Source organism: Rana temporaria, chromosome 2, assembly GCF_905171775.1.
Source record: "Rana temporaria chromosome 2, aRanTem1.1, whole genome shotgun sequence".
Classification (NCBI taxonomy): Eukaryota; Metazoa; Chordata; class Amphibia; order Anura; family Ranidae; genus Rana; species Rana temporaria.
In genome coordinates this window covers 129,048,092-129,076,043 of record NC_053490.1, presented here as the reverse complement: position 1 = coordinate 129,076,043, position 27,952 = coordinate 129,048,092, and the positions used below count along the sequence as shown (strand labels likewise).

Genomic DNA, 27,952 nt, shown 5'->3' with positions numbered 1-27,952 from the left:
TCAAATGATTTGTTCCACAACCATTTACTCATAAGTCCTTCAGTTTGTCATCCAAATAAAAAGATTATAACAACGTGACAAGATTGTCTAACCATAAATGTCCATCCACAAAAGGAAGCCTCCACAAGGAGATTAGAAGCAAAATCCAGCAGAAGCTACAGAGTATAAAAGAGAAGAGAGGCATCGCTAAGTGTAGCAATAAGTTGCTAAATGTTGTACCTTCATTAAATGTAACCATATTGCTACACTTAGAGGCGCCTCTCTTCTCTTCTATACTCAGTTGTGACATGACACTACTTGTATATCAAGACATCGCTTGTATATCAAGTCAAAATTAATTAAAACATTTTGCTTGTCTTGCAAAACGCTCTCAAACCAAGTTACTCTCAAACCAAGGTTTTACTGTAATTTCAATTAGGCAGTAGAGGTAGTTAAGCTTTCTGGACTGGTTTAGGGTAGATTACACTAATAAGGAAATCAGTGATTATAGTAGGGAGGTAAGACAGTGGAATGTAGAGCAGTTTGGCATCCCAGCCTGCAGAATAGCGTGTCTTGGGGTATTCAGCTGTCAGGGCTTGCTCCATGCAATCGGATACCAGGGACAACTTTGTGTTGCAGGTTGCCAAATTTTGATCAGCAATTGAGCAATCTAAACGTAAAGAAAAAAAAAAGTTAAAATACATTTCCACAGGGTAAAGCTGACAGAAACATCCTTAAATTATCAATGTAAGCGTCTAGTTTCTAATTAGATCCCCTTAAGGAAGTCACGTGACTGCTGACAAAACACGCCGGTCCAGAAGTGACGTTGTCCAGGAAGCCTGAGAGGTGATAGTGACTTGTAAGGCTGAAAAAAACCATAAGTGGTCAGTGTGCCTATACATATCGTTGTGCACAGAATTTGGTGCACTTTTAAATGGGAGTCAATTTCTTGGCTTTTAATAAACATGGAGAGTTTTATATTTGAAACACAATGATGATCTTTCTTGGTTTTCATGGAGAGGTGTTATGAAGTGGTGTATTTCATCTGGGTGGCCTACTGGACAAAATTTGGAGGATTGTTAATAAAAAAATTTGGAGAATACTTACCGTATTATTAAGCATATAACACGCATAGGTGTATAACACGCACCTTCATTTTAAGAGGGAAGTTTCAGGAAAAAAAACTTACATTTGAAATAAAGAACTTTGAAGCAAAATAAGTGTAGCACTACCCCCGAAGGAGCCGTCTAGGGTACTGGATGAGAGCTGTAATAAAGTCAATGTCAATGTCATGTCTTTTCTGTGCTTTTATTACCAAGCCGGGTAAAAACGGTAAATAGTGGAAAGGTGAAGGGATAGAAGAATCGAGAAATGGCGGATTCAGGGTCAACTGGCGTGGAAACAGTCCTGCTCCCAATGGTAAATCTCTTTGCCACTCTAGCCAGAATGGGTACAGTGCACCTGGATAGGCCTCTCTCACCGGCCCAACAGCCAGAGTGCTACTCAGAACTTTAGGTTAAAGTCTCTGTCACAGACCCTCCTAAAGGTGAAGATAACTTCGGTCCAAAATCCCTCTCAACTTGATTCAGCACCCGGATCTCCTTCAAATAGCTTCAATTGCAGCAATAACTGACAGACCACCACCATCCAGCCTCTCAGGTACGAAGTGTCCTTCGATGAGCGGATAGGCCTCTCCTGGACACCAGCCTCGTGCTCGGTGTCCCTCAGACAGGTTCCCCATCGACCGGCTTCCTCTACTTTGGACGGACAGCACAGGACCACTTGTAGGTTCGTAGACTCAGTCTGCTTACTGAGCCTACTAGGTAGATTAATGCTCCAGACCAATGAGGTTCCGAAGCCAGGAAAACAGCAACACACACATACCCCGGGCCAGGAGGGCCACACAAGGGGTGGTGGGACGACTGCCCAGGTGTAATGCGTGGGGCGACGACGACCCGCACCAATGGCGTTTGCCCCCTAAATACCCCTCCCCAGCATGCACAGCGAGGTGATCAACCCTCCTGATTGGCTGCCGAGGAGAAGTATCCACACGACCCTGAATTTACTGCTGCCCCCTACTGTCTGGGGGTGACTGAAGTCCCCAGACAGGAGGATAGGCACACAGCACAGCCAGGGCTGGAACAGAGGCCTTAAATGTAACCAAATTAACCTGGTCAGAGTTAATTAACTCTCTGACCCCCCCTTTTAGATTTACAATAGCACCTGCCATAAAAGTAGCCAGGCGCTACATAAGGGTCAGTGCCCATCAATGCAGCCTGATCAATGCCCATCTGCAGCCTCAAAATTGCCCATCAATGCAGCTTGATCAATGCCCATCCGTAGCCTCACAATTGCCCATCAATGCAGCTTGATCAATGCCCATCTGCAGTCTCACCATTGCCCATCAGTGCAGCTCAATCAATGCCCATCTGTAGCCTCACAATTGCCCATCAATGCAGCTTGATTAATGCCCATATGCAGCCTCCCCATTGCCATGAATGCAGCCTGATCTATCTCAGGAAGAGGGGCGGGATGAGTGCCGTCAGATTACATACAGTGAGAATCTCCTGTTTACTTGGCGGCCTCTTTAATACAAAGTCCCGCCTCCTCGACCGGCTTCTTTGATAGACAGAACATTGGTCCAATGCCGGCCCAGGAGACGGGACTTCCTATTACAGAGGCCGCTGAGTAAACAGATTCTCGCTGTATTAATCTGACAGTGCTCATCCCGCTCCCCTCCCCGTTCTCTCAGAGGCAGTCCAAATTGCAGTTAACACGCACACACTATTTGCAACCGATTTTCAGGGTGAAAAAGTGAGTGTTATACGCCAATAAATACAGTACTTGGAGAAGAGTAAAGCCCCCTGGTGGTAAAAGTGCACATAGACCTTTTAGTGGTGTGACTGGTGGCTGTCAACACATGGTGGTTTAGATTATAACATTAGATAGAGTAGGGAAGGATTAAAGGCCACGGCAGGTTATTATTATTATTTTACGCTGTTTCTGTACTAATGAGGACATTTTGCTTCTTTCCCTGTCCCAGAGACCCAACAGGAAGTAAAAGAAAATCTCTCCAAAAGGAATTCCCATTGGAAGATATTCCCTTATGTCTTGTTCGAGGACAACATTTCCTCTCATTTTCTTTCTGTGACAGTGATTACCAGCAAAAAATAGAAGAGTGAATCTCACAGATGGGGACATTAACAGGAATAAAGACTTTACAGAACTACAAACCCTTCCCACTCGTTCCTAGTGATACATTTTAATGACTAAAACAAGTGGAAACTGTAATTTTACAAAGCGTGGCCAAGTAATGCCATCTGTGGCAGTTTATGGCTTCAGTATAAATCTAAATCTACCTACATATCCAATCTTTAAGGAGCAGATGATGATATATTAGTGGGGTTGGATGTAATAATGGTCCTAGCAGTTTTTTAGTTAATCTCTAGGGAAAAACTTTTTTTTTCTTAAGTTTTATTAGAACGTCTGCCAAGTTTTAATGCTGTTTCCATTTGGGTAGAGTCATACCTCTATTTGTACTGGTGTTCATTGTCAAGAAAAGAAAGTGAATTGGAATCCAAAATGTTAGATTAGCCTCCGGAACAAAAGGTGAGGGAAAACCTTCCAATAGGGTGGGACTTATCTGTTTCAAGGACAACTGTCTAAGAAACGTATTCTTCTTACTTACTTAGGAGACGTTCATTAATGTCCTGTTGCCTTTCTAGAACAGGAAGTACACAGACAGCAAAAAAAAAAAAACCTGACAGGGGTTTTTACCCTACCCTGCTTAATCCAAAGTAAAAGAAAGGTTAGGACAATGCCTACAGTACGCTTTAAAAAGATTTTAAAGGCAAGTTTTCTTTTTGTTTAAAAATAACAAACATGTTATATTTAACTGCTCTGTGCAGTGGTTTTGCACAGAGAAGTCCCATCCTACTCTTCTCGGGTCCCCTGCCGGAATGTCTGGCCCCTCCCTCCTGCCATATAAGGAAGGAGTTGAGTTTTGTGATGTTACATCGAAGTCGTGCCGCTAGAGGTGGTGAGCCAGAGGACATTGTTTGAAAAGCGTGTATTATTCATTTTCTTGTAAAAGGAATTTTAAGCAGGGTTTTAAATAAAGAGTTGTTACAGAGTACACTATATCTGTCCTTTCTGCCTTGTTTCATATTATCCTTGGGAAGCTGTGAGGACAGAAGTTTCTGTTCTACTGAGGAGGAGAGGAGAGACTTGTCTAGGGCTTAAAGAGAGAAGCTTTGTTTTATTAGTATTGTGTATTTTATTTACTCAGTTTGGAGGCCACTGCTCTAAACCTGTATATAAAGTGACCCACCTCTACGCTTTATACATTGTATTACAGGAAAAGTGTAATTTCCAAAGAAAAAAAATGCCATTTAAATTGCTGGTAAATAACGTTTCCCTGCTAGCTTGGTTTTCTTTGTTAAAAAAAAATGGCACGGGACCTCCCAAAATTCATACTAGACTGTTGGGTCTGGTGTGTATTAAAGGGGACCTTTGGGGGGTCCCCATGCTGGCAAGGAACTGTATCTATCAATTGTTTTTTTTTTCCTCCAAAATGCTGTTTTTGCTGTAATATATGCTACAGCAAAAATTACAAAAAAATTGTGAGGTCCCCCCAAAAATGTACACCAGAACCCTTATTCTTAATGATAGTCCGTTATGGATTTTAAGGAGTATCCCCCCCCCCCCCTCAAAACCAAACCAAAACCTCAAAGAAGCATGCAGCCTGGCTGGCCAGGAGAAGAGGTATGGCCATGCACTCATCCCTTTCTGAACCATACCAGGCCACGTGCCCTTAACATGGGGTGGGTACCTCGCCAGGGTGGACCCCCCCACGGCAAAGCACCTTGTCCTCAGACTGATTATTCCTAATAACTAGCCCAGAACAAATATACAGATAATGACTTCTGACTTTTCTTCTTTCTCCAGTGTATATACTGTACTGTATAGCTGGTGGCATTTCACATACTAAATCCTATCCAGGGGTAACTAGTCGATGTGTGCTGCTCCGTGTCATTGTACAATAGCAGCTTAGTTGGCCTTTGCAATAAATAACGTTTGGGTTTACACAGTGGTAATTCAAACATATTGCCAATTATCTGACTGCGCAATGCAGATATGCTGTGTTTGTGCTATTTGTGCAACCCGTAATATTGGAGGTCTGTGTCCTACCAAGCTGTTATGGTATGAGAGGGCACCTACAGGACCCATAGGAAAGAAAATTGTGCCTGACTACAAAAGTCAGGCAACCAGCAGTTTTAGAAAGAGGGCAGCAATGGCAACCAGGTTAAAGCTTTACTTTAAAAATGAAGCTGTGGAAGATAGGGAGTCTGCCATGTTATTTCATAGAAGGGTCCAAAATCAGATAGCTACAGTAATTTATTGATACACTCACATTTTTCCAAATATTGCTGTCCATAACTCCTTTGGATTTCTTCTGGAAGTCGCGTCCACATTTTTTTCGCACACTCTCTCTGTAGCTTTGCATCTGTCACTTGTGTACTGAAGAATCCTGGCTCTATAATGCAGACCTTCACCCCAAAAGGGGCCATCTCATGGCTACAAATGAAAAATACCCTTATAGGTATACCCAAATAGGTCTATTTGTTCAAAGTGAAACTCAAACAAAATCCTTTTTTTACTTTGTTAAACTGGTTATGCTTAAAATAGTTAAGCAAAATAAAAAAGCCAACACACACAACCCCAAAAAAAACATGCATCTCTATCTCTACAATACATTCACCTTTTCCTAGTTTTGTTTACAAAAATCAATCTGTCAGAAATTCAGGGAACTTCTAGATTCCCCTGCCTTTAAAATCCTAAACAATAGTATCAGCCCTGTTTATTTCCCTGTTCCATACTACAGAACACCTCCCCCTATGTTATATACAGTACATAGTAAAAGTATTCATACCCCTTGCAATTTCCCACATTATGTCATGTTACAGCCTAAAACGTAAATGTATTTTATTGGGATTTTATGTGATAGATCAACACAAAGTGGCACATAATTGTGTAGTGGCAGGATCACAATACTTTGTAAAATCACCTTTCTCTGCAAATATTTTTGGGGATGTCTTTACCAGCTTTCCACATCTAGAGATTTACATTTTTGCCCATTCTTCCTTGCAAAATAGCTCAAGCTCTGTCAGATTGGATGGAGAGCATCTGTGTGCAGCAATTTTCAAGTCTTGCCACAGATTCTCAATTGGATTTATGTCTGGACTTTGGCTGGGCCATTCTAACACATGAATATGTTTTGATATAAACCATTCCATTGTAGCTCTGGCTGTATGTTTAGGGTCGTTGTCCTGCTGGAAGGTGAACCTACGCCCCAATCTCAAGTCTTTTGCAGACTCTAACAGGTTTTCTTCTAAGATTGCCCTGTATTTGGCTCTATCCATCTGCCCATCAACTCTGACCAGCTTCCCTGTCCCTGCTGAAGAAAAGCATTCCCACAACATGATGCTGCCACCACCATGTTTCATGGCGGGGATGGGGTGTTCAGGGTTATGTGCATTGTTAGTTTTCCACCACACATAGCTTTTGTTTTTAGGCCAAAAAGTTAAATGTTGGTTTCATCTGACCAGAGCACCTTTTCCCACATGTTTGCTGTGTCCCCCACATGGCTTCTTGCAAACTGCAGATGGGACTTCTTATGGCTTTCTTTGAACAATGGCCAGATTTGTTGAGTACACGACTAATCTTTGTTCTGTGGGCAGATTCTCCCGCCTGAGCTGTGGCTCTCTGCAGCTCCTCCAGAGTTACAATGGAGCCTGTCAGTTTAGATGGACAGCCATGTCTTGGTAGGTTTGCAGTTGTGCCATACATTTTCGGATGATGTATTGAACAGTGCTCTGTGAGATGTTCAAAGCTTGAAATATTTTTTATACCCTAACCCTACTTTAAACTTCTCCACAACTTTATCCCTGACCTGTCTGGGGTTTTACTTGGCCTTCAGGATGCTGTTTGTGCACAAAGAATCTCTAACAAACCTCTGAGTGCTTCACAGAACAGCCTTTGATTAAATTACACAGAGGTGTGTAATTCTGGGATCCCTCTGCGGCTCTCTCGGCTCCTCCCCACATCAGCTAACCCCCTTCATGGGAAGCACTCTCCCAAGGGGGTTAGCTTGCGGGCGCGCTCCTGTGATACAGCCGGCGGCCATAGCCGCCCCCTGGCGCGCCTCGTCATTGCATGTGATTGACAGCAGCGCGAGCCAATGGCTGTGCTGCTATCAATCTAGCTAATCTAGCCAATTGATGGCCAGACTCTGAAATAGAGGACCCCGGGGGACCCGCACAACAGATTCAGGGCTTAGGTAAGTAAAACGGAGGGGGGGGGGCTGGGGGGGATCATCATTGCCAGGTTTTTTTGCACCTATTTCCTGGATGTAGTGAATGCTTATTTCCCAGCATTCACCGCTCAATCCCGTGCATGCTCAGTGTTGACGGTGCGCAGCCAGATTTCTCTGGGTGGCGTTACGCACTGAATTTTGGAAAGCATGACGCTTAGCTCCCAATAGACAGTGCAGCGTCGGGGAATACAGGATACACGTCTACTCCTGTGGGAGCGATAGACCGGATGTAACACTTAAAACATAAATAAGGTATTTAACCACTTAAGCCCCAGACCATTTTTCTGTTAAAAGACCGGGACACTTTTTGCGATTCGGCACTGCGTCGCTTTGACTGACAATTGCGCGGTCGTGCGACGTGGCTCCCAAACAAAATTGATGTCCTTTTTTCCCCACAAATAAGCTTTCTTTTGGTGGTATTTGATCACCTCTGTGGTTTGAATTTTTTGCACTCTAAACAAAAATAGAGCGACAATTTTGAAAAAAATATTTTTTACTTTTTGCTTTAATAATAAAAAAACATTAATTAAAAAAGACTGGGGAAATGCTTGTTTACATAAGCATTTCCCCCTTCTTCCTCACCTTGACACGATCGCGGGTATGCCTGCGGACATCGTGTCCACGGGACCCGCTGTCGGAATCACAGAGTTTGCGGTGCGCGCGTCCACAATCCCGCTTCTTAAAGGGGAAGTATATATACGTCCTTGTGCCTGCCCGTGCCATTCTGCAGACGTATATCTGCGTGCGACGGTCGGCATGTGGTTAAATAGCAAAAAAAATTATTGGAGTGACAATGGAATATCTATGCCATTTACTGAATGCGATAAGATATAGTTGTAAATTTGGGTGGAACTCTGCTTTAATAGCCAATAAACATTGAAAGTTGTGGTTTCTGTTGACTAGTGTGATCACTTCAGGTAGGTTGATAGCTATGGTGTCTTTCCAGTTACGAAATATGAGGGTGCGGGTTGCCAAAAGTATATGGGTGATGACTGATCTATCTTCTGGAGTAAATTTCTCTATGCCGATATGTTATATTGCTAATGCAGGGTTAGGCAGGGCCATCTTATCCAGTGGGCACACCTGGGCACAGCCCAGGGGCCCCAGGTGCCCTATCAGGACAGGCAGGGCCGATCCTAGGCGGGTTTACCATGCCCGACGCTGTAAGCTGCCACAGAGAAGGGGCACCAAGCCGCCGAAGCTGTGGCATGCCACTTGACTGCACTGGTTGCTAGAATTGGCGGCCGCCTGGTGCCTAGCAACCAGTGACATCAGTGGCCGCCCCAACATTCAGAGCGTGCCGTGGCTGCCCCAGCATTCAAAGTGTGCTGCCAATGTGGCTGGAAAACTAGATCTGCTTCACCCCCTTCCCCTGCCATCTTCTGACTCAGACAGCGTAGCACGCCGCAGGTCACCATCTTCATTGTTGGGGCACCAATGCATTTCTTTGCCCGGGGGCCCATGATGCTAAGAAGATGGCACTGGGGTTAGGGGGTGTTAGGATCTCTGTAATAGATGAGATTAATTTGAACGTTTTGTTCCATAGACTAGTTAAGCTCTGCATTTATGCTTTAGGTTGAAACATTTCAAGGGGTAGAATACTTTTTCAAGGCACTGTATATGAAAAGAGGTTTTCTGTAGTCCTAACATTCTTCCTGTCTTATGGTAATACTGATACTTCTCTATAGATCCAGTGCAGTGAGTATGAGTTGTCACTCTAGGACAGGAAGTGTGTTGCTGATAGAATCACCAGATAAAAATAAACGGAAATGGCCGAAACTAAGCAGCCACCACATCTAAGGACTAGTAAGCTGCAATATAATGCATGTTCTTGTATATATTATATGCATTATCACACAAAGTCACAGTTTACAAATACTTTCCCTGCCCCCTAATAAAAACCATAATGCACACTACAGAACATAAGATTAGAAATCTAATACATAGGTCAGCATGGTGACTCAGTGGTTAACACTGTTGTCAGCTATCTGATGCCAAATGCTCAGTGTATGCTGGAAAGTGCTATGGAAGTAAAATAATAAATGGTAGTAATAGTTGCTTACCGAAGACTGTCTGAGAATGATTCGACTCCATACTTAGACATGCAGTATCCTCCACCACAGATAGTAAGTCTACCTGCAATACTGGCTACATTCACTATACGTCCTCGTGCTTTTCGGATCAGAGGAAGCATCTTAATAGTCACATCAACAACCCCTAGCAAGTTGACATTCAGGATCTTAAAGAAATCGTCCTTGGTCAGCCACTCATTTGGAGCAGTTGGAAGAGATATTCCTGCGTTATTCACCAACCCCCAGAGCCCTGTAGAATAAGACATGAACTTGGATGAACAATGTTTTAATTGATTACCTATCAAGTTTGTGCTCTGTTCATGTTGTTTTATTTTATTTTTTTTATTTTTACTGTAGTACCACGTCCTAAACAGGGGCTACTAATTAAATTAGGCCTGCTAGGTGGTAGTTAGCCCGAAATTATATAAAGTCTATTTGTACAGTTGGTTTTCCTCCTAAATCAGTGGAGCTTTGGTTTCTCTTTGCTGCCAGTAGGTGTCACAGGTGCCTGAGGCAATAGTATGAGATGCTACAGTAAGACTGAATTATAAATATATGTTTCCCCTAGCCAACCAGCAGGAGGTTTAGTGCCACGTGTGCATTCTGGGGCTAAATATTTAGGGAGGGCCATGTGACCTCTCTTTCCATTGGGCTGCAGCCTGGAGCAGGTGTGCGAGGAGAAAGTAAAAGACTAGACCAGGGACCTAGGAGGCCTATGCATTTGCTTGGAGCAGAGGCCTGAAAGCAGAAGAAGCCTGTCCATAGTGTACTGCTGCTTGAGACCCTGGACTCAGGGAGTCTTGCAGAGGACAGGGAAGGAGAAGTGGTGGTGTACTATACTGAAGTATATTGTTGAAGTCTGAGTCTGCAGGCCAGTGATGGGTGTTCTACATGCCCACTCTCCCTGGAGTTTGAGTGAAAGGTAATAAACTCCTTTTGTTTGCATCTAAACGTGACTGGCACCCATCTGTAGACATTTTCCATTACTGCCGGAGGGACTACATCCTGCGGTGAAATGTCAGCCCTTCCTGTCTCTAGGGGTACTCCAACTGCCTGTGGTGGTCAGGGGGGTGCTACATTACTAAACATCAGTTCCTGCAAATAAAAAGAGTAACCTGAAATGCAAGATATATGAAATACCTTTGCTAATTATTCTGCCCTCTATGTGAAAAATTGTTATATTTAAAGGTGAAGAGAGTAAGGCTCCTTTCACACCTGTCCATTTTTCAGGTGGACCTGATCAGACCACCCATTGTTCTCTATGGGACCGGTCCACTAAAAACAGATGGATTTGGATACGTTCGCCATTTTTCTGTTGGATCGATGACAACCGGATGGAAACGGACAGTTTACTTCCATCCGACTGCCCCATAGAGGAGAGCAGGCTTTGTCCACTCTGCATAGCGGATCGGATATGAGCAGGTGGATTTCCTTGGGCGGACCCCATCCAGTGTGAATGGAGCCATAGATGGATAAAATTTCGAACAAAAATTATTTTGAAAAATAAAATCTTAGGAAATCTGGTACGAAAATTCTCAGAACATTCAAATGTCATTCCAAAGATTTCCTTTGCTTTTAACCTTTGATTTTGGAATTAATAAGCTACTAAACTAAAACCACATACACTGTCAGAAATACGTTCATTCGAGAAAAAAAATTCTATCCTGTTCCTTCAAATTTTCTTGTCACTGCGGTTGAAAATTAGCATTGATTGGACCCACTAATGAGTAGAAAAATAATTAGAAGAACTTTCTTAGGTCATTCTTTTCTTAGGAATATTCGTTGGAAATTCTAACCATCTATGGCCAGCTTAAGTGTACAATTCCAGCAGCCTACATCACTATTACAGAGTCATTCCCTGCTTTCTTGCTTATTGTTCCACTGACACAGAGATGAAAGAATGATTGCCAACCATGTTTTCTAAAGATGTCCATTGCCTCCCTGTCATATTGATGCATAGGCTTCAATGCTTTCTAAGTCACTGATCTGGAACAAGTATAATGATAAGGTGTTCTGACCCATTTCTAATATTCACTTGTGGCATACTTGCTCCAGGGTGTGACTCAAAAAGTACCGTTGGCAGAAACAGCCAGGTACCAAGTAGGGTGGATATGACAGGCAGGTCCTGTACCTCTCTACTGACAGGGTCACTCTATGTGTGAGCGTTTGATTCCTGAAGTGTATTCCATGTAACAAAACCAACCTTTAACCTAACCTGCACGACACTCTTAATGTATAAACATTTAGGTACCTCTATGGCCATAAACATTAGAGACAACAAAGAAAAAAAATTATCGTAATCCAAAGTGGCTGTTTTTATTATCAATACCTGTACATTCAGATGTTATCAGGCATGTTCTGACTCTTTAAAAGCATTTATTACATGTCAGTAGGTGAAATGTTGGCTGATATGTTTCAGGGTAAACACATTACCTTTATTAAGGCTATAAAAAGATCACAGTACATTTAGGCCTAATGCACTCTGGGTGTCAAAAACGCTGCTCTTAGGGATGTTTGACTTTTTTTTTCTGCCTCTAAACTAGGGTTGCCACCCTTTCTTCAAGCCAAAACCTGAACACTTTACTGGCGCACAGCAATTTTTTTTTACTTGTAGTATACAGTAAAACCTTGGTTTGAGAGTAACTTGGGTTGAGAGTGTTTTGCAAGACAAGCAAAATGTTTTAATTAATTTTTGCCTTGATATACAAGCGATGTCTTGATATAAGAGTAGCGTCAAGTCACAACTGAGTATAAAAAAGAAGAGAGGAGCCTCTAAGTGTAGCAATACATTTAATGAAGGTACAACATTTAGCAACTTATTGCTACACTTAGAGGTGCCTCTCTTCTCTTTTATACACTGTAAAAAAAATGTTATGATATACAAGTGCTTTGGATTACAAGCATGTTTCTGGAACGAATTATGCTTGCAAACCAAGGTTTTACTGTACATTGTAAAAGACTTTGGACACTTTTGGGTGTCTACCTGAGGAAGGGAGAATATTAAGTCCCTGAAACGTGTTGCCTAATGAACTGTCATGTGAAATCAATATATATTGATTCTAATAGTGCTGCCCTCAATCTCTCTGCCCTTCTTGGGCCCCCTTATAAAGTCTGTGTTCCGGGGATTCCTCCCTGGGCACATAAAGTACTGCACACTGTGCCACCCAGAAGGCAAAATTAAAGTGGTAGTGGGAAGGATGAGGGGCAGCAGGATAGATGGAGGGGCAGCAAGATGGACTGTGGCAGAGGGATGGGGGGCAGAGGGGTGGACTAAGGGCAGTAGAGTGGAAAGGGGGGCAGTAGAATGGACTGGAGAGGTGGAAACCCTACTCTAAAGGCACCTCTATGTTAGCCTATGTGTCCATGCACACATAGGCATTTAGAGGCAGAAAAATAAACACCATCACTTCAGGAGAGGTGCATTTAGGAAGAAAAAACACCTGACATGCCTTAACTCGCTTAAATACGCTTAGACTCTAGGCGTGTTTAGCGTTTAACCTATCATCTTTTAACCTTTACAGGGCCAATCGGGGCGGGTGCACCATGAGCTGGGGCAGTGGGAGGGTGCCCAGGGCCGGCCCTACCATGGGTCCTGCTGTACCCATTGGGCTGCCTCGGAGGGGAAGTGCCGCCAGATTACACAGAACTGGGATCACTAATAAAAAAGAGAAAAAAAAGAAAAACGGAAGCTGTCTATTTACAATTTTTTTCACCCAAGATTCACACGATTTTCACTCAGGATTCACTGCTGGGGAATGATTTGGCCCCCCTCGTTTCTGCTTACGCCCCGATGTGCCCCGCTGAAGCCAACCCAGTGACTACCTGTTCCCAGACCCGTGCTGCTGGAACCAACCCGCTTGCTGCTGAGACTCGGGTAAGACTATCTTCCCCCGACATGTACCTTAGATCAGGCACAATATCACAGTCTAAAATTGGAATGTGACAAGTTGGCCAGTGAGAAATCGGAGATGCAACGACACTACGTCATGTATTATGAGATGTCCCGTGGCTTGAACATGGAAATGCACAAACAGGCTGAAATTGTCAAAAGGTTAAATGGGATTTGCATCCAGGTTGTGCCTTATCTCTCCCAAGAGCATCAGCAACAAGTTTTGGGAGCCATTGAGAGAGCAAAGCAAGTGACTTTTCCAGAACTGAATTCCATCATTCACCCTGCAACCTTGCAACTTTACCATCAGCTACCAACCAAAATGGCAATGTTGATGGATTGTCCAGGCATTAGAGGAATGGAACTATGGACTAACTTCGGAATCAACCCGTCTGGGGTTTCCTCCTGTGTTAGTCTCCTGCCGAAAGGGGAGACATGTAACAGGAGGGCCCGTGGGACCCAGAAGCTCTTAGAAAGCATGAGCCAGAAAATAATGGACAGTCAGAATATATCTTGGACTACCTGAGATTGGACTATTATGTAATTATTATCCACAATATATTCCAGGATATCTGTCGAGAACTGGTTGCTGTTTGTTGATTCTGAACTCAACAGGTTAATTAAAAGAGTGACTCATTCATAATGTGGGGACACATACTGTTAGGTGGTAATGTCATGAACTCCAGCCTACCCGTCTGCCTGGTGTGATGTAAATGAATCTAGGATGGCTTCTAAGGATCTTTCATTGTGGTTTGTGCTAATTGACCCTGTCTTGTGTGAAGGTCTATTGATGATAAATGTGTATTGTGTATTGTGAGTTAATAGACAGCCTAAAGGTCAGGTGTCTGAATTATCAGTTGTAGTTAATTAGCTCATGTAAATTGTGTCAGAGCTGGAGCCAGAATGTCTACTATAAGATCTGTATTGGGGCTCGTTAGGAACCATTGTCTGATGTTGTGGGTGGAGTTGGATCATTGTTCATTTGGTTACTACAGTATTCTTTTTGTGTATATAAGAGCCTGCTTTCTCAATAAAGATTGTCTTTTCTGTTGAACCTCAAACAGAGCTGTGTCTCGTTAATGGTGGAATTCGGATGGGTCGTGTTCGCTGGATTGTGGAGTGTCGATAGCTGCCTTGGTTTCGGGAATGGAATATCCTAAACGGCTTTAACACCTGTCCCATTTGGGGTTCCGTTACAGGTGCGGACATCACTGGATCCCCACAGGTCCTTATAGTAAAAGTCAGCAGCTACAGTATTTTTTTTTTTGGGGGGGGGGACTGGAGCGCCTCTTTCCTTTAAGAAAATATTGGCAGTCATTGTGCCCATTCATACAACTAGTATATAAAGCCTTTCATAATCCCTGAAATCCAGCATGTTGTGCAGTGGCTTCCCTGTTCTTGTTTTAAGCTAGCCATGACATTAAATCAAATCTTATAGTTAACCATGTGCTAAGATAAACAAGGAGGCTTCTGAAACTGACAATTTTCTTAACAGTAATGGTGATCATGTGGGTAGTCAGTGGCCATTGGTTTATCTCTGATGTATCAACAGAAACATATATTGAGGGGAACTCATCAAGATTGGAGCAAACAGAATCTGGAGCAGCTGTGCATGGCAAACAGTCAGCTTCTAGCTCAAAGTTTAAAGTGATATTAAAGGAAGTTTTTTTTATAACAAATGTAGCACCTTCTAGGTAGGTAGGTAGGTGCTAAAGTAGGATTTGTTTTGCAGGGTAGGCAAATTTAAGCAGGCCTGGCTGTTTGTTTTGATCTGATCTGGGCTGGGAGTGGCTCAAGGTAGGAGCTGGTGACTCACAGGCAGCATCACTGAGACCTACCTCTTCTTTCTAGAAGGTTCTGGAAAGAGAGGAGGAGAGGAGAGGTGGAGCTGCCTGGGGTGCTTTAGGGAGCCCTGACCAATCTCCAACCTGCATTGGCAGGGGGCAGGCCTCCTTAAATATCTAGGGTCAGTCCAACTGGGGAGGAGTTGGAGTTGTTCAGAGCTTGGAGATGGAATGCTAGGCTGTCGGGGCCTTTGAGGGAGCTCCCCAGTCTGGGCGGTGACTTGGGGACCGGGGCTAGGGTGCGGACGGGGCCCTTGAAATCGTGAAGGTTTTCTGGACAGAAGGCACAGGAAGAGCAAGAGAGGACAGCAGGAGAGCGCATTGCCGGGCAAATCTCCAGGTAGAGGAACAACTGGTAGCAGCCAGGAGGGACTGGGAAGGCACGCCTGAGAGGACTAGGAGCATGCAGTCTGGGATGCCTGCAGAGCCAGTGGAGTGGACTGTGGTGTCATGGGCAGTGGAGAAGGGCAGGTGCAGCCAGGAGGGCTGGCAGGGCCTAAAGATGGGTTACTGGGCTCAGTAGCTGAAGTTAGGACAGCTAGCACCAGGAACTTTCTATTGCTACACTATAGGGGCCCATTGTCCCTGCCTGCAAAAGACATTTGCTAACTTATGGCTGAGCCAGTGTCAGGCCTAACTATGCAGGGTTAGCTGGGCCTGGAAGCTCAAGCAAGTGCTGGAGGAGCTGAGGATTAATAGTCTGCATCAACAGTTGTGCTGGCGGAAGATTGGCGTGTATATACAAGAGTGTATATAGTTAGTCCCAAAAAAGTGCTACCAATTCCATGGGGCATCCCATAATTCCTTTTGCCCATCCAAGTTCAATCCCCTCAATAAAATACAAAAACAAAGCTTATGGACTGTTCATTGTCTTGGAGTGTCTGAGAGGTGAATGCTGAGCTGGGCAGGATGACAGGTGGCAGCCCCTACGGGGGTACCGCTACACGAATATGTTATACTTACCTGCTCTGTGCAGTGTTTTTTCACAAAGCAGCCCTGATCCTACTATTCTCGGGTCTCCCGCCGGTGCTCCTGGCCCCATAGCAGCTTGCTAAGGGGACACCCAAGCAGGCTCACAACCCTGATTCGCTGCTCTGTGTTTTCAATCTTACACATAGAGTGGCTTGGCTCCACCCCCACTATCTCCTCATTGGCCCACTGGCTGAGATTGACAGCAGTGGGAGCCAATGCTGTCTCAGCCAATGAGAAGGAAGAGACCAGGGAGAGCCACTGCTCTCGTGCATATCACTGGATTGAGATGGGGCTAATAGGTAAGTATTTTGGGGGCTGGAGCCTGACACAGAAGGTTTTTTACCTTAATGCATAGAAAAAATATTCAAACTTTGGAACCACTTAAACCGAACAAGTTGAAAATAGAAGCTGACTATACACCAAATTCTGCCTGCTGCAGGTTTGATAAATGTCTGCCAATGTATTTTCTTTTGCATTAGCTTTCACTCTATACATTATTAACTTTTGTTATGTTGTGTAACGGAATAATCAGGGGTGTCCAAGCCTTTTTCAAAGAGGGCCAGATTTGATGAAGTGAACATGCGTAAGGGCCGACCATTTTGCCTGACATTCTTTGAACTATTAAAATTCAGTCTAAGTGTGTTAGTTCGATCACTAATACACTGCCCAACAAGAATTCTCTTCCCTTTGTGGCTGTGTGTGAGTAAAGAGATAAGCTTGGGCGTGCTATTTGGATACACCATATTTATTGGCGTATATCACACACCTTCACTTTAAGAGGCAAGTTTCAGGAAAACAAAAAAAATTATAAATAACGAACTGTGAAGCAAAATAAGGATCAGTGCCCATCTGCAGACCCACCGTTGCCATGAATGAAGCACCCTCATTGCCATGAATGCAGCACCCATCTTTGCCAGAAATGCAGCACCCACCATTGCTATGAATGCAGCACCCATCATTGCCCCATTGCCAGGAATGCAGTACCCACCATTGCCAGGAAGGCAGCACCCACATTGCCATGAATGCAGCACCCACCAATGCCATCAGTGCAGCCTGATTGATGCCCATCCATCTGCAGCCTCGGAGGGGACAGGGAGAGGGTGGGATGAGCGGCAAAAGATTACATACAGGAGAAACTCCTGTTTACACAGTGGCTTCTTTATTACAAAATCCCGCCTCCTATGATGGACAGATCGTCCAATGGCAGCGCAGGAGACGGGACTTCCTATTACAGAGGCCGCCCGTAAACAGGAAATTCTCCTCCTGTATGTACGGCACTTGTCCCACCTCCTCCCTGTCCCCTCCAAGGCAGTCAGCATATATGGCCCTGGTACTGGGAGATTTCTGGCAGCCACAAAAGATATATATATATATATATATATATATATATATATATATATATATATATATATATATATATATATATATATATATATATATGTCTATATCTGGTCTTCCACAATACACAGAACGTGAAAATGCAATCATTTTAGTAAATATAAACTGCTAAATACCCTTTCTCATCAGAAGTAAGAGCAGTCTTGTAACTTCTATTAGTGTCTGGTTAAAGCTTGTATGAGTTTTCATTCTTCCCTGATTGTTCTATGAGGCTGCAGGACCCCTGACCTTCTTCCTGGACTGTGCTCATTGGCCCTGTGCTGATCACATACACTCCCCCCCCCCCCCAAAAAAAAGCAATACACACCAAACTGAGCATGTGCAGCTTGCCCCCAAGGCTCTGTTTTATCGGCAGATAGATTGGAGATAGGGGAGGATCAGAGAAGACAGGCCCCTTTTACACAATGCAGAGGATTAACCCCTTACGTTCCACAGAGAGTATAACAAGCATGCTTTACTGCATATACAGACTGATTTTCCTGTTGTGGGTTTAGTAACACTTTAAGCTGCGACAATGTAATGTAAAAAGATTGAGAAATATATTATATAACATTTAACAGAGTCAAATCACTCACCCTTATCTCCTACAATATCAGCTACCCAATTGGCTGTAAGGCTCACACTTTGACTGTCTGTGACATCTAAGATCACAGTCTGCAGCTTACGGGATGCCTCCTTTTTCAGGTCTTCAGCTCCTTTTGTAGTCAAGCAAGCTGCAAGAACATTTAGTCCACGTCTGTCCAGCTGTCTTGCTGCTAAATTTCCAAAGCCAGAGTCACAACCTGTAATCAGTACGTACTTGTTTGTGAGATTTGGGAGGATCAGGCGTTTTTGATTCCATCTGTATAAGTAGACCACAGCAAGAATCCCTAGCAGTAGAAGAAGCCACATGATGACACACGGCCTGCCAAGAAAATCCAATAATTTATGTGGAATCAAATAGAAACTAAACACCCAAGTGGAATAGCCTTTCTCAACCTGTTTACACTAGAGGAGCCCCTCTAAAATACATTTTGGGTCTTCCGGAATCCCCGCTTAAAAAAGTTTTATCTAAAGCTCACGGTACATTAGCATGATAGGCACACTGTAGATATAATCATAAAACCTTGCTTTATATAATCACAAAATTAAAATTAAAAAAATAATATTACTAAAAAAGAAAAGTGGAAAAAGAAAACTACAGTGTCCGGTCACTTTTCTTCACTATACATCGATTAAGAATGGAGAAGGGCCTTTCTTACATTGGTGGTCAGCAGAGAAGAGTCCCTTACATTTAAGGTCAGTAGTACAAGGGACCTCACATTGGTGGACACTTGAGAGGAGAATATACTTTCCATTAATGGTTACATTATTAGCTAGTCAAGGAATTCCAAGCATCGTTTGGAGGAACCCTAGGGTTCCACAGAAACAAGGTTGGGAAAGGCTGTCGTAGAAGAACATGTGAGGGGTGTACTCACTTTTGTGAGATATCTCACAAAAGTGAGTACACCCCTCACATTTTTGAAAATATTTTATTATATCTTTTCATGTGACAACACTGAAGAAATTACACTTTTCTACAATGTAAAGTAGTGAGTGTACAGCTTGTATAACAGTGTACATTTGCTGTCCCCTCAAAATACCTCAACACACAGCCATTAATGTTTAAACCACTGGCAACAAAAGTGAGTACACCCCTAAGTGAAAATTTCTAAATTGGGCCCAGAGTGTTAATATTTTGTGTGGCCACCATTATTTTCCAACACTGCCTTTAACCCTTTTGGGAATGGAGTTTCACAGGTTGCCACTGGAGTCCTCTTCCACTCCTCCATGACAACATCACGGAACTGGTGGATGTTAGAGACCTTGCGCTCCTCCACCTTCCATTTGAGGATGCCCCACAGATGCTCAATAGGGTTTAGGTCTGAAGACATGTTTGGCCAGTCCATCGCCTTTACCTTCAGCTTCTTTAGTAAGGCAGTGGTCATCTTGGATGTGTGTTTGGGATCATTATGTTGGAATACTGCCCTGCGGCTCAGTTGCTGAAAGGAGGGGATCATGCTCTGCTTCAGTATGTCACAGTACATGTTGGCATTCATGGTTCCCTCAATGAACTGTAGCTCCCCAGTGCTCATGCAGCCCCAGATCATGACACTCCCACCACCATGCTTGACTGTAGGCCAGACACACTTGTCTTTTTACTCCTCACCTGGTTGTCGCCACATACACTTGACACCATCTGAACCAAATAAGTTTATCTTGGTCTCATCAGACCACAGGACATGGTTCCAGTAATCCATGTCTTTAGTCTGCTTGTCTTCAGCAAACTGTTTGCTGGCTTTCTTGTGCATCATCTTTAGAAGAGGCTTCCTTCTGGGACGACAGCCATGCAGACAAATGTGATGCAGAGTGCAGCATATGGTCTGAGCACTGACAGGCTGACCCCCCACCCCTTTGACCTCTGCAGCAATGCTGGCAGCACTCATACGTCTATTTTCTTAAAGACAACCTCTGAATATGACGCTGAGCAGGTGCACTCAACTTCTTTGGTCGACCATGGCGAGGCCTGTTCTGAGTGGAACCTGTCCTGTTGAACCACTGTGTGGTCTTGGCCACCGTGCTGCAGCTCAGTTTCAGGGTCTTGGCAATCTTCTTGGCCTAGGCCATCTTTATGTAGAGCAACACTTATTTTTTTCTGATCCTCAGAGAGTTCTTTGCCATGTTGAACTTCCAGTAAACAGTATAAGAGAGTGAGAGCGATAACCCCAAATTTAACACACCTGCTCCCCATTCACACCTGAGACCTTGTAACACTAACGAGTCACATGACACCGGGGAGGGAAATGTCTAATTGGGCCAAGTTTGAATATTTTCACTTGGGAGTTTACTCACATTTGTTGCCAGCAGTTTAGACATTAATGGCTGGTGTGTTGAATTATTTTGAGGGGACAGAAAATGTACACTGTTATACAAGCTGTACAACCACTTATTTACATTGTAGCAAAGTGTCATTTCTTCAGTGTTGTCACATAAAAAGATATAATAAAATATTTACAAAAATGTGAGGGGTGTACTCATATTTGTGAGATACCATACCTCTAAGTAAAATGTGTATTTGATTAATATATTATTCCTAATAGGGCGAGTAGGCTTTTTGTAGAGAGTTAGCATGTGGGTTGGAGTTATAAATTGGATTCAAGATATATTCCTGGGGACTATGGGCCAGATTCACAAAGGAGATACGACGGAGTATCTCAGATACTCCGTCGTATCTCTCAGAGTATCTATGCGGCTGATTCATAGAATCAGCTACGCATAGATAGCCCTAAGATCCGACAGGTGTAATTGTTTTACACTGTCGGATCTTAGGATGCAGTACCGCGGCCGCCGCTGGGGGGAGTTTGTGTCGTAAACCAGCGTCGGGTATGCAAATTAGGAGTTACGGCGATCCACGACGGTTTTTCGCGTTCGCTACGTCGCTGCTAGTCTAGTTTCCCGTTGCAAAGTTAGTCGTCGTTTTGGGTGCCCTAACTTTACTCAGCACACGTATGTGCTGTTTAAAGTATGGCCGTCGTTCCCGCGTCTAAATTTAAAAATTCACGTTGTTTGCGTAAGACGTCCGGGAATACGGAAGTACGCTACGCACGGCGCCGTTCGAAAAAATTACGTCAGTTCGCGCAAAGCACGGCGGGAATTTAGAAACGGAGCATGCGCAGTAGGTCCGGCGCAGGAGCGCGCCTGATTTAAATGGCACACGCCCCTTTAAATTACGCGGGCTTACGCCGGAGCCCGCCAGCGTAGGTTTTCATTGCAAGTGCTTTGTGAATCAGGCACTTGCGATGAAAACTTGCGGCGGTGTAACATATCTACGATACGTTACGCCGCCGCTAGTCTACGTGAATCTGGCCCTATAGGCCTGTCAATCTAACGTCGGCAGTTTGTAAACTATCTGAAGGGATGATAAGGGACCATATCCAAAAATTTGTTGATGAAAACATCATAAGTAATCAGCAGGGGTTTACGAAAGATCGCTCTTGCCAAACCAACCTATTAACATTCTGCGAGGAAGTGAGCTGCCATCTGGACAAAGGAAGGCTGGTGTATCTGGATTTTGCAAAATAATTTGATACAGTCGAGTTGTGATAAATAACGTATACTAAGAATGATCTTCACAATATTTTACAAATAGAAAAAAAGAAAAGGAGTCTTTAGGTTATTTCCTGTGCATACATTCCTCATAAATCCTTCTTCATACATGTTAATGATAAAACCACTTTTATTAACCTTACAACCTTATAACCTTAAACATTAGTGGACATTTTTGTCATCACAATACTTTGGGTGGTTATTTGTGACCCTTAGTAATTCATTACTGACAACAGTCATATATTACATTTTAAATATCACATGGAGACTGTAAGGTGGCAAAAGTTATGAGCAGAGGAGCAAGTGCAGGAATTACTGAAACACAGGGAACAGAATTTACAGCCCTGAGATTCTGAACCTTCATTTTGAAACATACCTAGGATCTCATGTCTCATGGTCAAGTTTAGTAGTCCCAAATCAATGTTAGTACTATGAGCAATGACTGGCAATACTTCTTCTGGCATTACTACGAGACAGAGTGACATAATAAATGAGACTGGCAAAGGATTTTTTTTTTTTACTGTACCTTGTTTCAGTACACCAGCCGAGGAAAGGGAGGAAATGTGAACGCAACACAAAAAAAAAAAAAAACTGTGTTCTAATAAACTCGGGGACAAATTTCAAAGGCTGGGTTGTGCAGACCTGGACTTTATTACTGTTATCAGATTTCCCTCCTCCCTTTTACCAAGAAAACACAGCACAGGGATGGCCTGATCTGTCCATACAACAGCGAAACACTGTGATGCATTTACAGTCATGGCTGTAGACACTCCTCCCCAGTGTACATGTAAGGAGTAGGAAGGAAAGAGGTGGACACCAACGTGCTGCAACAAGGAAATAACTGTCAGGAAGTACACGATTTACTTGCGGTATCCAGGAGATGTTAAGGCAAAACTCCAACCTTTTTATTTAAAAAAAAAAATCAGAATAGATTCAGAGAGTCTATTTTCCAAACAGAATACTGCACTAGGTACACTATCATTGTCAACATTTAAGAATAATTATTTTCTAAGAATGTTTTGTTACCGATCGCGTCTTCTTTTGTGACACACAATACTGCATCAGAGAAATACATACTTAAACATTATATAAGCAAACACTACATTTTATATGATGTCTGGAAAGAAATGCATTTGTGTACATTGTACAATGTATTTTGATTCTGTAAATATTTGCTTTTGTAAATATTACCAGATTACAAAGATTTAATTAAAAGGATACATACAGCTTCAGATGCCCTCCTTTGCTATTTATTATATAAATTGTTATTAAAATATATATATATAGGGCCAGATTCTCCAAGATCCCGCGTTGGCGTAGTGTAAGCCATTTACACTACGCCACCGCAACTTACTGGAGCAAGTGCCGTATTCTCCAAGCACTTGCTCTGTAATTTGCGGCGGCGTAGTGTAAATGGCCCGGCGTATGGCTGCGTAATTCAAAGGGGGCGGCTTGTATTCAAATTAAGCGCGCCCCCCCGCCGATTGACCTGCGCATGCCCTGGGCTGAAAAATAGCCCAGTGCGCATGCTCCAGCTCACGACGGAAAGCGTCAATGACGCAGACGTGAGCGTCATTGACGTAAAGTCGTATTCAAGAACGACTTAGGAAAACGACGTAACCAACGGAAAAAGACGACGCGGACCCGACACCACACTTAACATGGCATACGGCGGACTGGCGTAAGGTTACCCCTCATATAGCAGGGGTAACCTTACACTTACGGAAACAACGTAAACGACGAGTACGCGACGCAAATTCGTTCGGGAATCGGCGTATCAGGCTCATTTGCATAGTCAAATGAGACCTGAACGTAAACGCCACCTAGCGGTCAACGTTGTATTGCATTTAGGATCCGACGGTGTAAGTGACTTACACCAGTCGGATCCTAGCCTAATTCCGGCGTATCTTGTTTTGCGAATACAAAACAATGATACGCCGGCAGGAATTTCGAATTACGCCGGTGTATCAGTAGATACACCGGCGTAACTCTTTTGAGAATCTGGCCCACATTTTTTATAACTGACAAAATCACATCTTCTCTTCCATTTCTGCAATGGCTCCTATCGGTGTGGCTTTGTATGGAGTCCCTGCGACGGCCGCACTTTTTCCCTTTGCAGATGTGTGCAGCGGCTTCTGTGCGCCAACATGCACAGGTGGTGTGGCACAGAGGCTTGTAGGAAAGCTGAAATCAGGTGGCTGCAAGGTTAGGGAAGAGTAACGCTATCTCTGCTGTCTCACTGGCTTTTTGCAGGGCTCTCCGCTCCTCTCTGTATCATATAAAAAGGGGGAAGGCTCTGCCTCGACGAGTCCTGCCACATGGGAAGCAGCAAGATGTACACAGAGGAAGGTGTAGCCCTTTACAGCCAGCAATCACCTGCCTGGAGGGATAGAGGAGCCTGCATGGAAAGCTGCTGCACGTTGTAGTCCCACAAAAGACTGGAGCACTGCCAAGTATGGACTTCCACCAGTTAATGGACTTTCAAAGGTATGGCTGGCTGGGCAGCCACTAAACAGACAATTAGTCAGGGTTAGGATGTTCTGGACTTTGTACATTGTTATGTTACTCTGCAAGACATTCAGTAAAACTATGTTGAGCCTGGTCTAAAGTTACTAAAGGGTGCATGAGTAGAAGGGTATGAAGTACACTACACTCATTGTAGTAACAAGCGGAAGTTGTGCACCCGACTGTAAAAAATACTGGGTACCTGGCTGTGGGGCTAAAACTAGGGAAGATCCGGGGAAAATACAAGCGGCTCCTATGGGAGTAGTGCTACACATGAGTGGCTAATTTGTATTTTTAGTAATAAATAATCTTATTTACTGCACTTAGATGCGCCATCTTGTGTCTCTTTGTGTTATTACAGATACTCCTAACTGCTGAAGAGCTGCACTAAATTTTTAAGCCAGCTGGGGTTACCTATAACAGAATCTACCTGAAATTGTCTTTAGATGTGCTAGTTCACTGCGAGACAGGCTGACTACTAGCCATTATACTAAGGCTAACAGCAGTGTATCAAAATTACCCTCTGGTACATTCAAATGTGGAAACTGCTCGTTCTGCAGTTGGGTTTTATTTTGCCAAACTGTTATACTGCCGAATGGCGAGAAGTTTTCTCCCAAATTCTCTGCGAATTGCCGTACAGAAGGGGTTGTCTACTTGATTACCTGCAAATGCGGGGCTTTCTACGTGAGTAAAACAGCTAGACAGTAAAGACAACAAATAAATGACCACATCTATTATTCAGGAAACGGCAAAATGTTAACATCTATTGGTCGGCACCTTGATTTATATTACCGCTTTGACACCTCTGTCGTCTCTTTCTGTGTCCTGGCTGTTATTTCCAAGAATTCGAGAGGTGGTGAATGGGATAAGATCTTCCTTCAAAACAAAGCTATATGGGTCGAAAGACTCAATGCTGTAAACCCCACCCCCCCCCCGCCGGCGGTCTAAACGAAACCCAGTCCTATAAATGCTTTCTATAAAATTCTCAATAACCTCTAGTTATCCAATATGATGTCATTTTATACCCCTTTATTTGTTATAGTTATTTATGTGCACCTTACATTACAACACTTTTTTTTACACAAACTCTCGATACGTGGCATCCTATTCTCTGTGAGATGTCAAGACATACACTGTTACATTTTTTTCTCTTTTTTACTAACATTTATTATCACTTTTCATCATCCACTCCTATCACTCTTCACTTTGTATTTCACACTTTTTTTTTTTTTTTTTTTAAAAGGTTTTTATTATTGGCCATATACACAGTTACAGGATATAGCATTGCATATAAATGACAAATACTTATGTAGGACAGTCAAAAGTAGAAAATTTGGCGGAAAAAGGTTAAAGGAACAAGGTTTCCCCCGTCCTGCATTTCCATGTCCATAACAGTAGTAAGGAGTAATCCTAACATGGATTCTTCTAAAGTGCATATAGCCTTTTTTATTGTAAACAGAGAACTAGTTATTCAGACTTCGGGCTCCTGAACAAAAAGAGCAGTGTAGCTAGATTATATCATACATCTTAAGTTCAGATCATCATGCCCATCAGAAAGTAAAGTAATAAAAACCACCAAACTTAGGGCATATAAACAAACATAAAAAAAGAACACCCTCTCTCCCAAGTGTCGTGTGTCGTTGCCTCCCCATCTCCCCAGATCTGCCCGCACCAGAGCTGCACAGTACGTCTCATACATTGTATATAGAGGACAAGAAAACATATTCCCTTACACCTCTCCAGAGTTAGTGTCCCTGGAGTCTACCCAACTACCCCACACTTTATGAAATTTTTTCTTGCTTCCCCTCGCTTCATAGGTCATTTTGTACATTGTAATATTAGCATTGATTAACCCCTTCCAGGCAGATATAGTGAGGAAATCCCTCTTTATCCAGTTCAAGACAATGAGCTTCCTGGCATAGTAGAAGAGCAGTCTCAGGAAGAATCGCATATTGTTACTCATGATATCATCCTCTATAATACCTAAGAGACACAAGAGTGGGCTGCATATGTTCGGGAGATCAAAAGTGTCTGCTATAAATTGCGTAACCTGCGACCAGAACGGTCGAATCCTATTACAGTCCCACACCATATGTATAAAGGTGCCCTCTGCCACCAAGCACTTATGACAAACAGGGTTCTCTCTTCTGCCCATTCTATATAATCTGTGTGGTGTGTAATACGTTTGATGCAGGTATCGCAGCTGTATCAGTTTGTCCCTTGCCGAGATCACAGTAGGTAGATATGACACTAGGACTTCCTCCCACTGGGGTTCTGTCAGTTCTGGTATTATCATAGTCCACTTAAGTCTCGTCTTTTCCTCTCTCGGTCTTGTCTTACTCATGAGCATAGTATAGTAGGTAGAGACTAACTTGGTATGTTCAGGATTCAACAGTAATGCTTCTAACTTAGTGTTTTCTAACACCACTACCCCGGTGCCAAGCTGCGCCTGAGTTGCATGTCTCAATCTTGTGTACTGAAATCTCCAAGTTTCGGGTACCCCCAATTCCCTTTTCAGGTGCGTAAACTGTTTCAACTCCCCTCTGTCAAATAGTTGATGTAAGTAAACCAGGCCAAATTTGGCCCACCTATGTCCATCTTCCAGCAGAGAGATGTCGGTTAATCTAGGATTAAACCACAGCGGAGCATTAGGGGACATGTGCAGGGGGGTGTCTAAAGTGTGTCTCCTACATATCTCAAGCACCGCTTTGGCTGATCTAAGGATTACCATTCCATCTGTTGTCGGGACCTCCCCTCTATGAAAAAAGTTCAGCAATGTCTCATATGAGGTTGCCACAGCTGCCTCCACCGCTACAGCGGCATTGTTCAGCTGGGGGAACATACGCCAGTGGGCATGAACCAGCTGCGACGCCAGGTAGTACAGACGGAGATCAGGAATCGCCAGACCTCCTCTCCCCACCGGCAACTGCAGCACAGCCAGTGCTACCCGGACTGTATTTCACTCTTTAGTGCTACATTCCATTTTCATCATTTTTTTTTATTTCATTTTATTCATATCTTACATTTCATTATTTTTTATTTCTATTTTCATATTTATTTTCATTTTTATTTTTAATATTTTATTTTATTTTTAATCCTTGCATTTATTTTTTATTTATTTATACTTCTTTTTCATTAGTAATTATTAGTTTCATTTATCTATTTTAATTTTATTCTATTCTATTTTATTTTATTATTATTATTTTTTTATTTATTTCTTATTTTATTTCCTTTTCATTCCTATAATTTCATGTATTTATTTATCCATTTGTTTACTCCTCAGGCCTCGTACACACGGCCGAGGAACTCGACGTGCCAAACACATCGAGTTCCTCGGCCAGTTCAGCACTGAAGCCGCCGAGGAGCTCGGCGGGCCGAGAGCTCCCATAGAACAACGAGGAAATAGAGAACATGTTCTCTATTTCCTCGTCGAGCTCCTCGTCGGCTTCTTTGGCCGAAAGTGTACACACGGCCGGGTTTCTCGGCAGAATTCAGCCAGAAACTCGGTCGGAAGCTGAATTCTGCCGAGGAAACTGGTCGTGTGTACGGGGCCTTACACTACACATACTTTCTCATTTTTATTATCTTTATTTATTTATTTATTTATTCTTCTTTTCACTCCTTATTAATTTTATAGTCACACTTATTATTCTTATATTTATTTCATTCACTAAATTATAATTCATGTTATGTTACATGTCTTCCAGCGTCACGCACTGGCACTACTTTTGCGTTTTTTCACATTACACTTCACTCACTCATCTTTACACAGGGGTTCTCTCTATACACTGAC

General features: G+C 43.2%; 1 protein-coding gene across 1 annotated transcript; it reads right to left on the bottom strand.

The window, feature by feature from the left end:
- Nucleotides 1–336: 336 nt before the first annotated feature.
- On the bottom strand, nt 337–22,397 carry LOC120929491 (retinol dehydrogenase 16-like). Its single transcript, XM_040340972.1, has 5 exons — nt 22,181–22,397; nt 18,105–18,433; nt 9,418–9,676; nt 5,393–5,556; nt 337–649 (listed from the first exon to the last, which is right to left on the bottom strand). The coding sequence occupies exons 2-5, from the start codon at nt 18,418–18,420 to the stop codon at nt 432–434; spliced, it is 957 nt and encodes a 318-aa protein (XP_040196906.1). The 5' UTR covers nt 18,421–18,433; nt 22,181–22,397; the 3' UTR covers nt 337–431.
- Nucleotides 22,398–27,952: the final 5,555 nt, after the last annotated feature.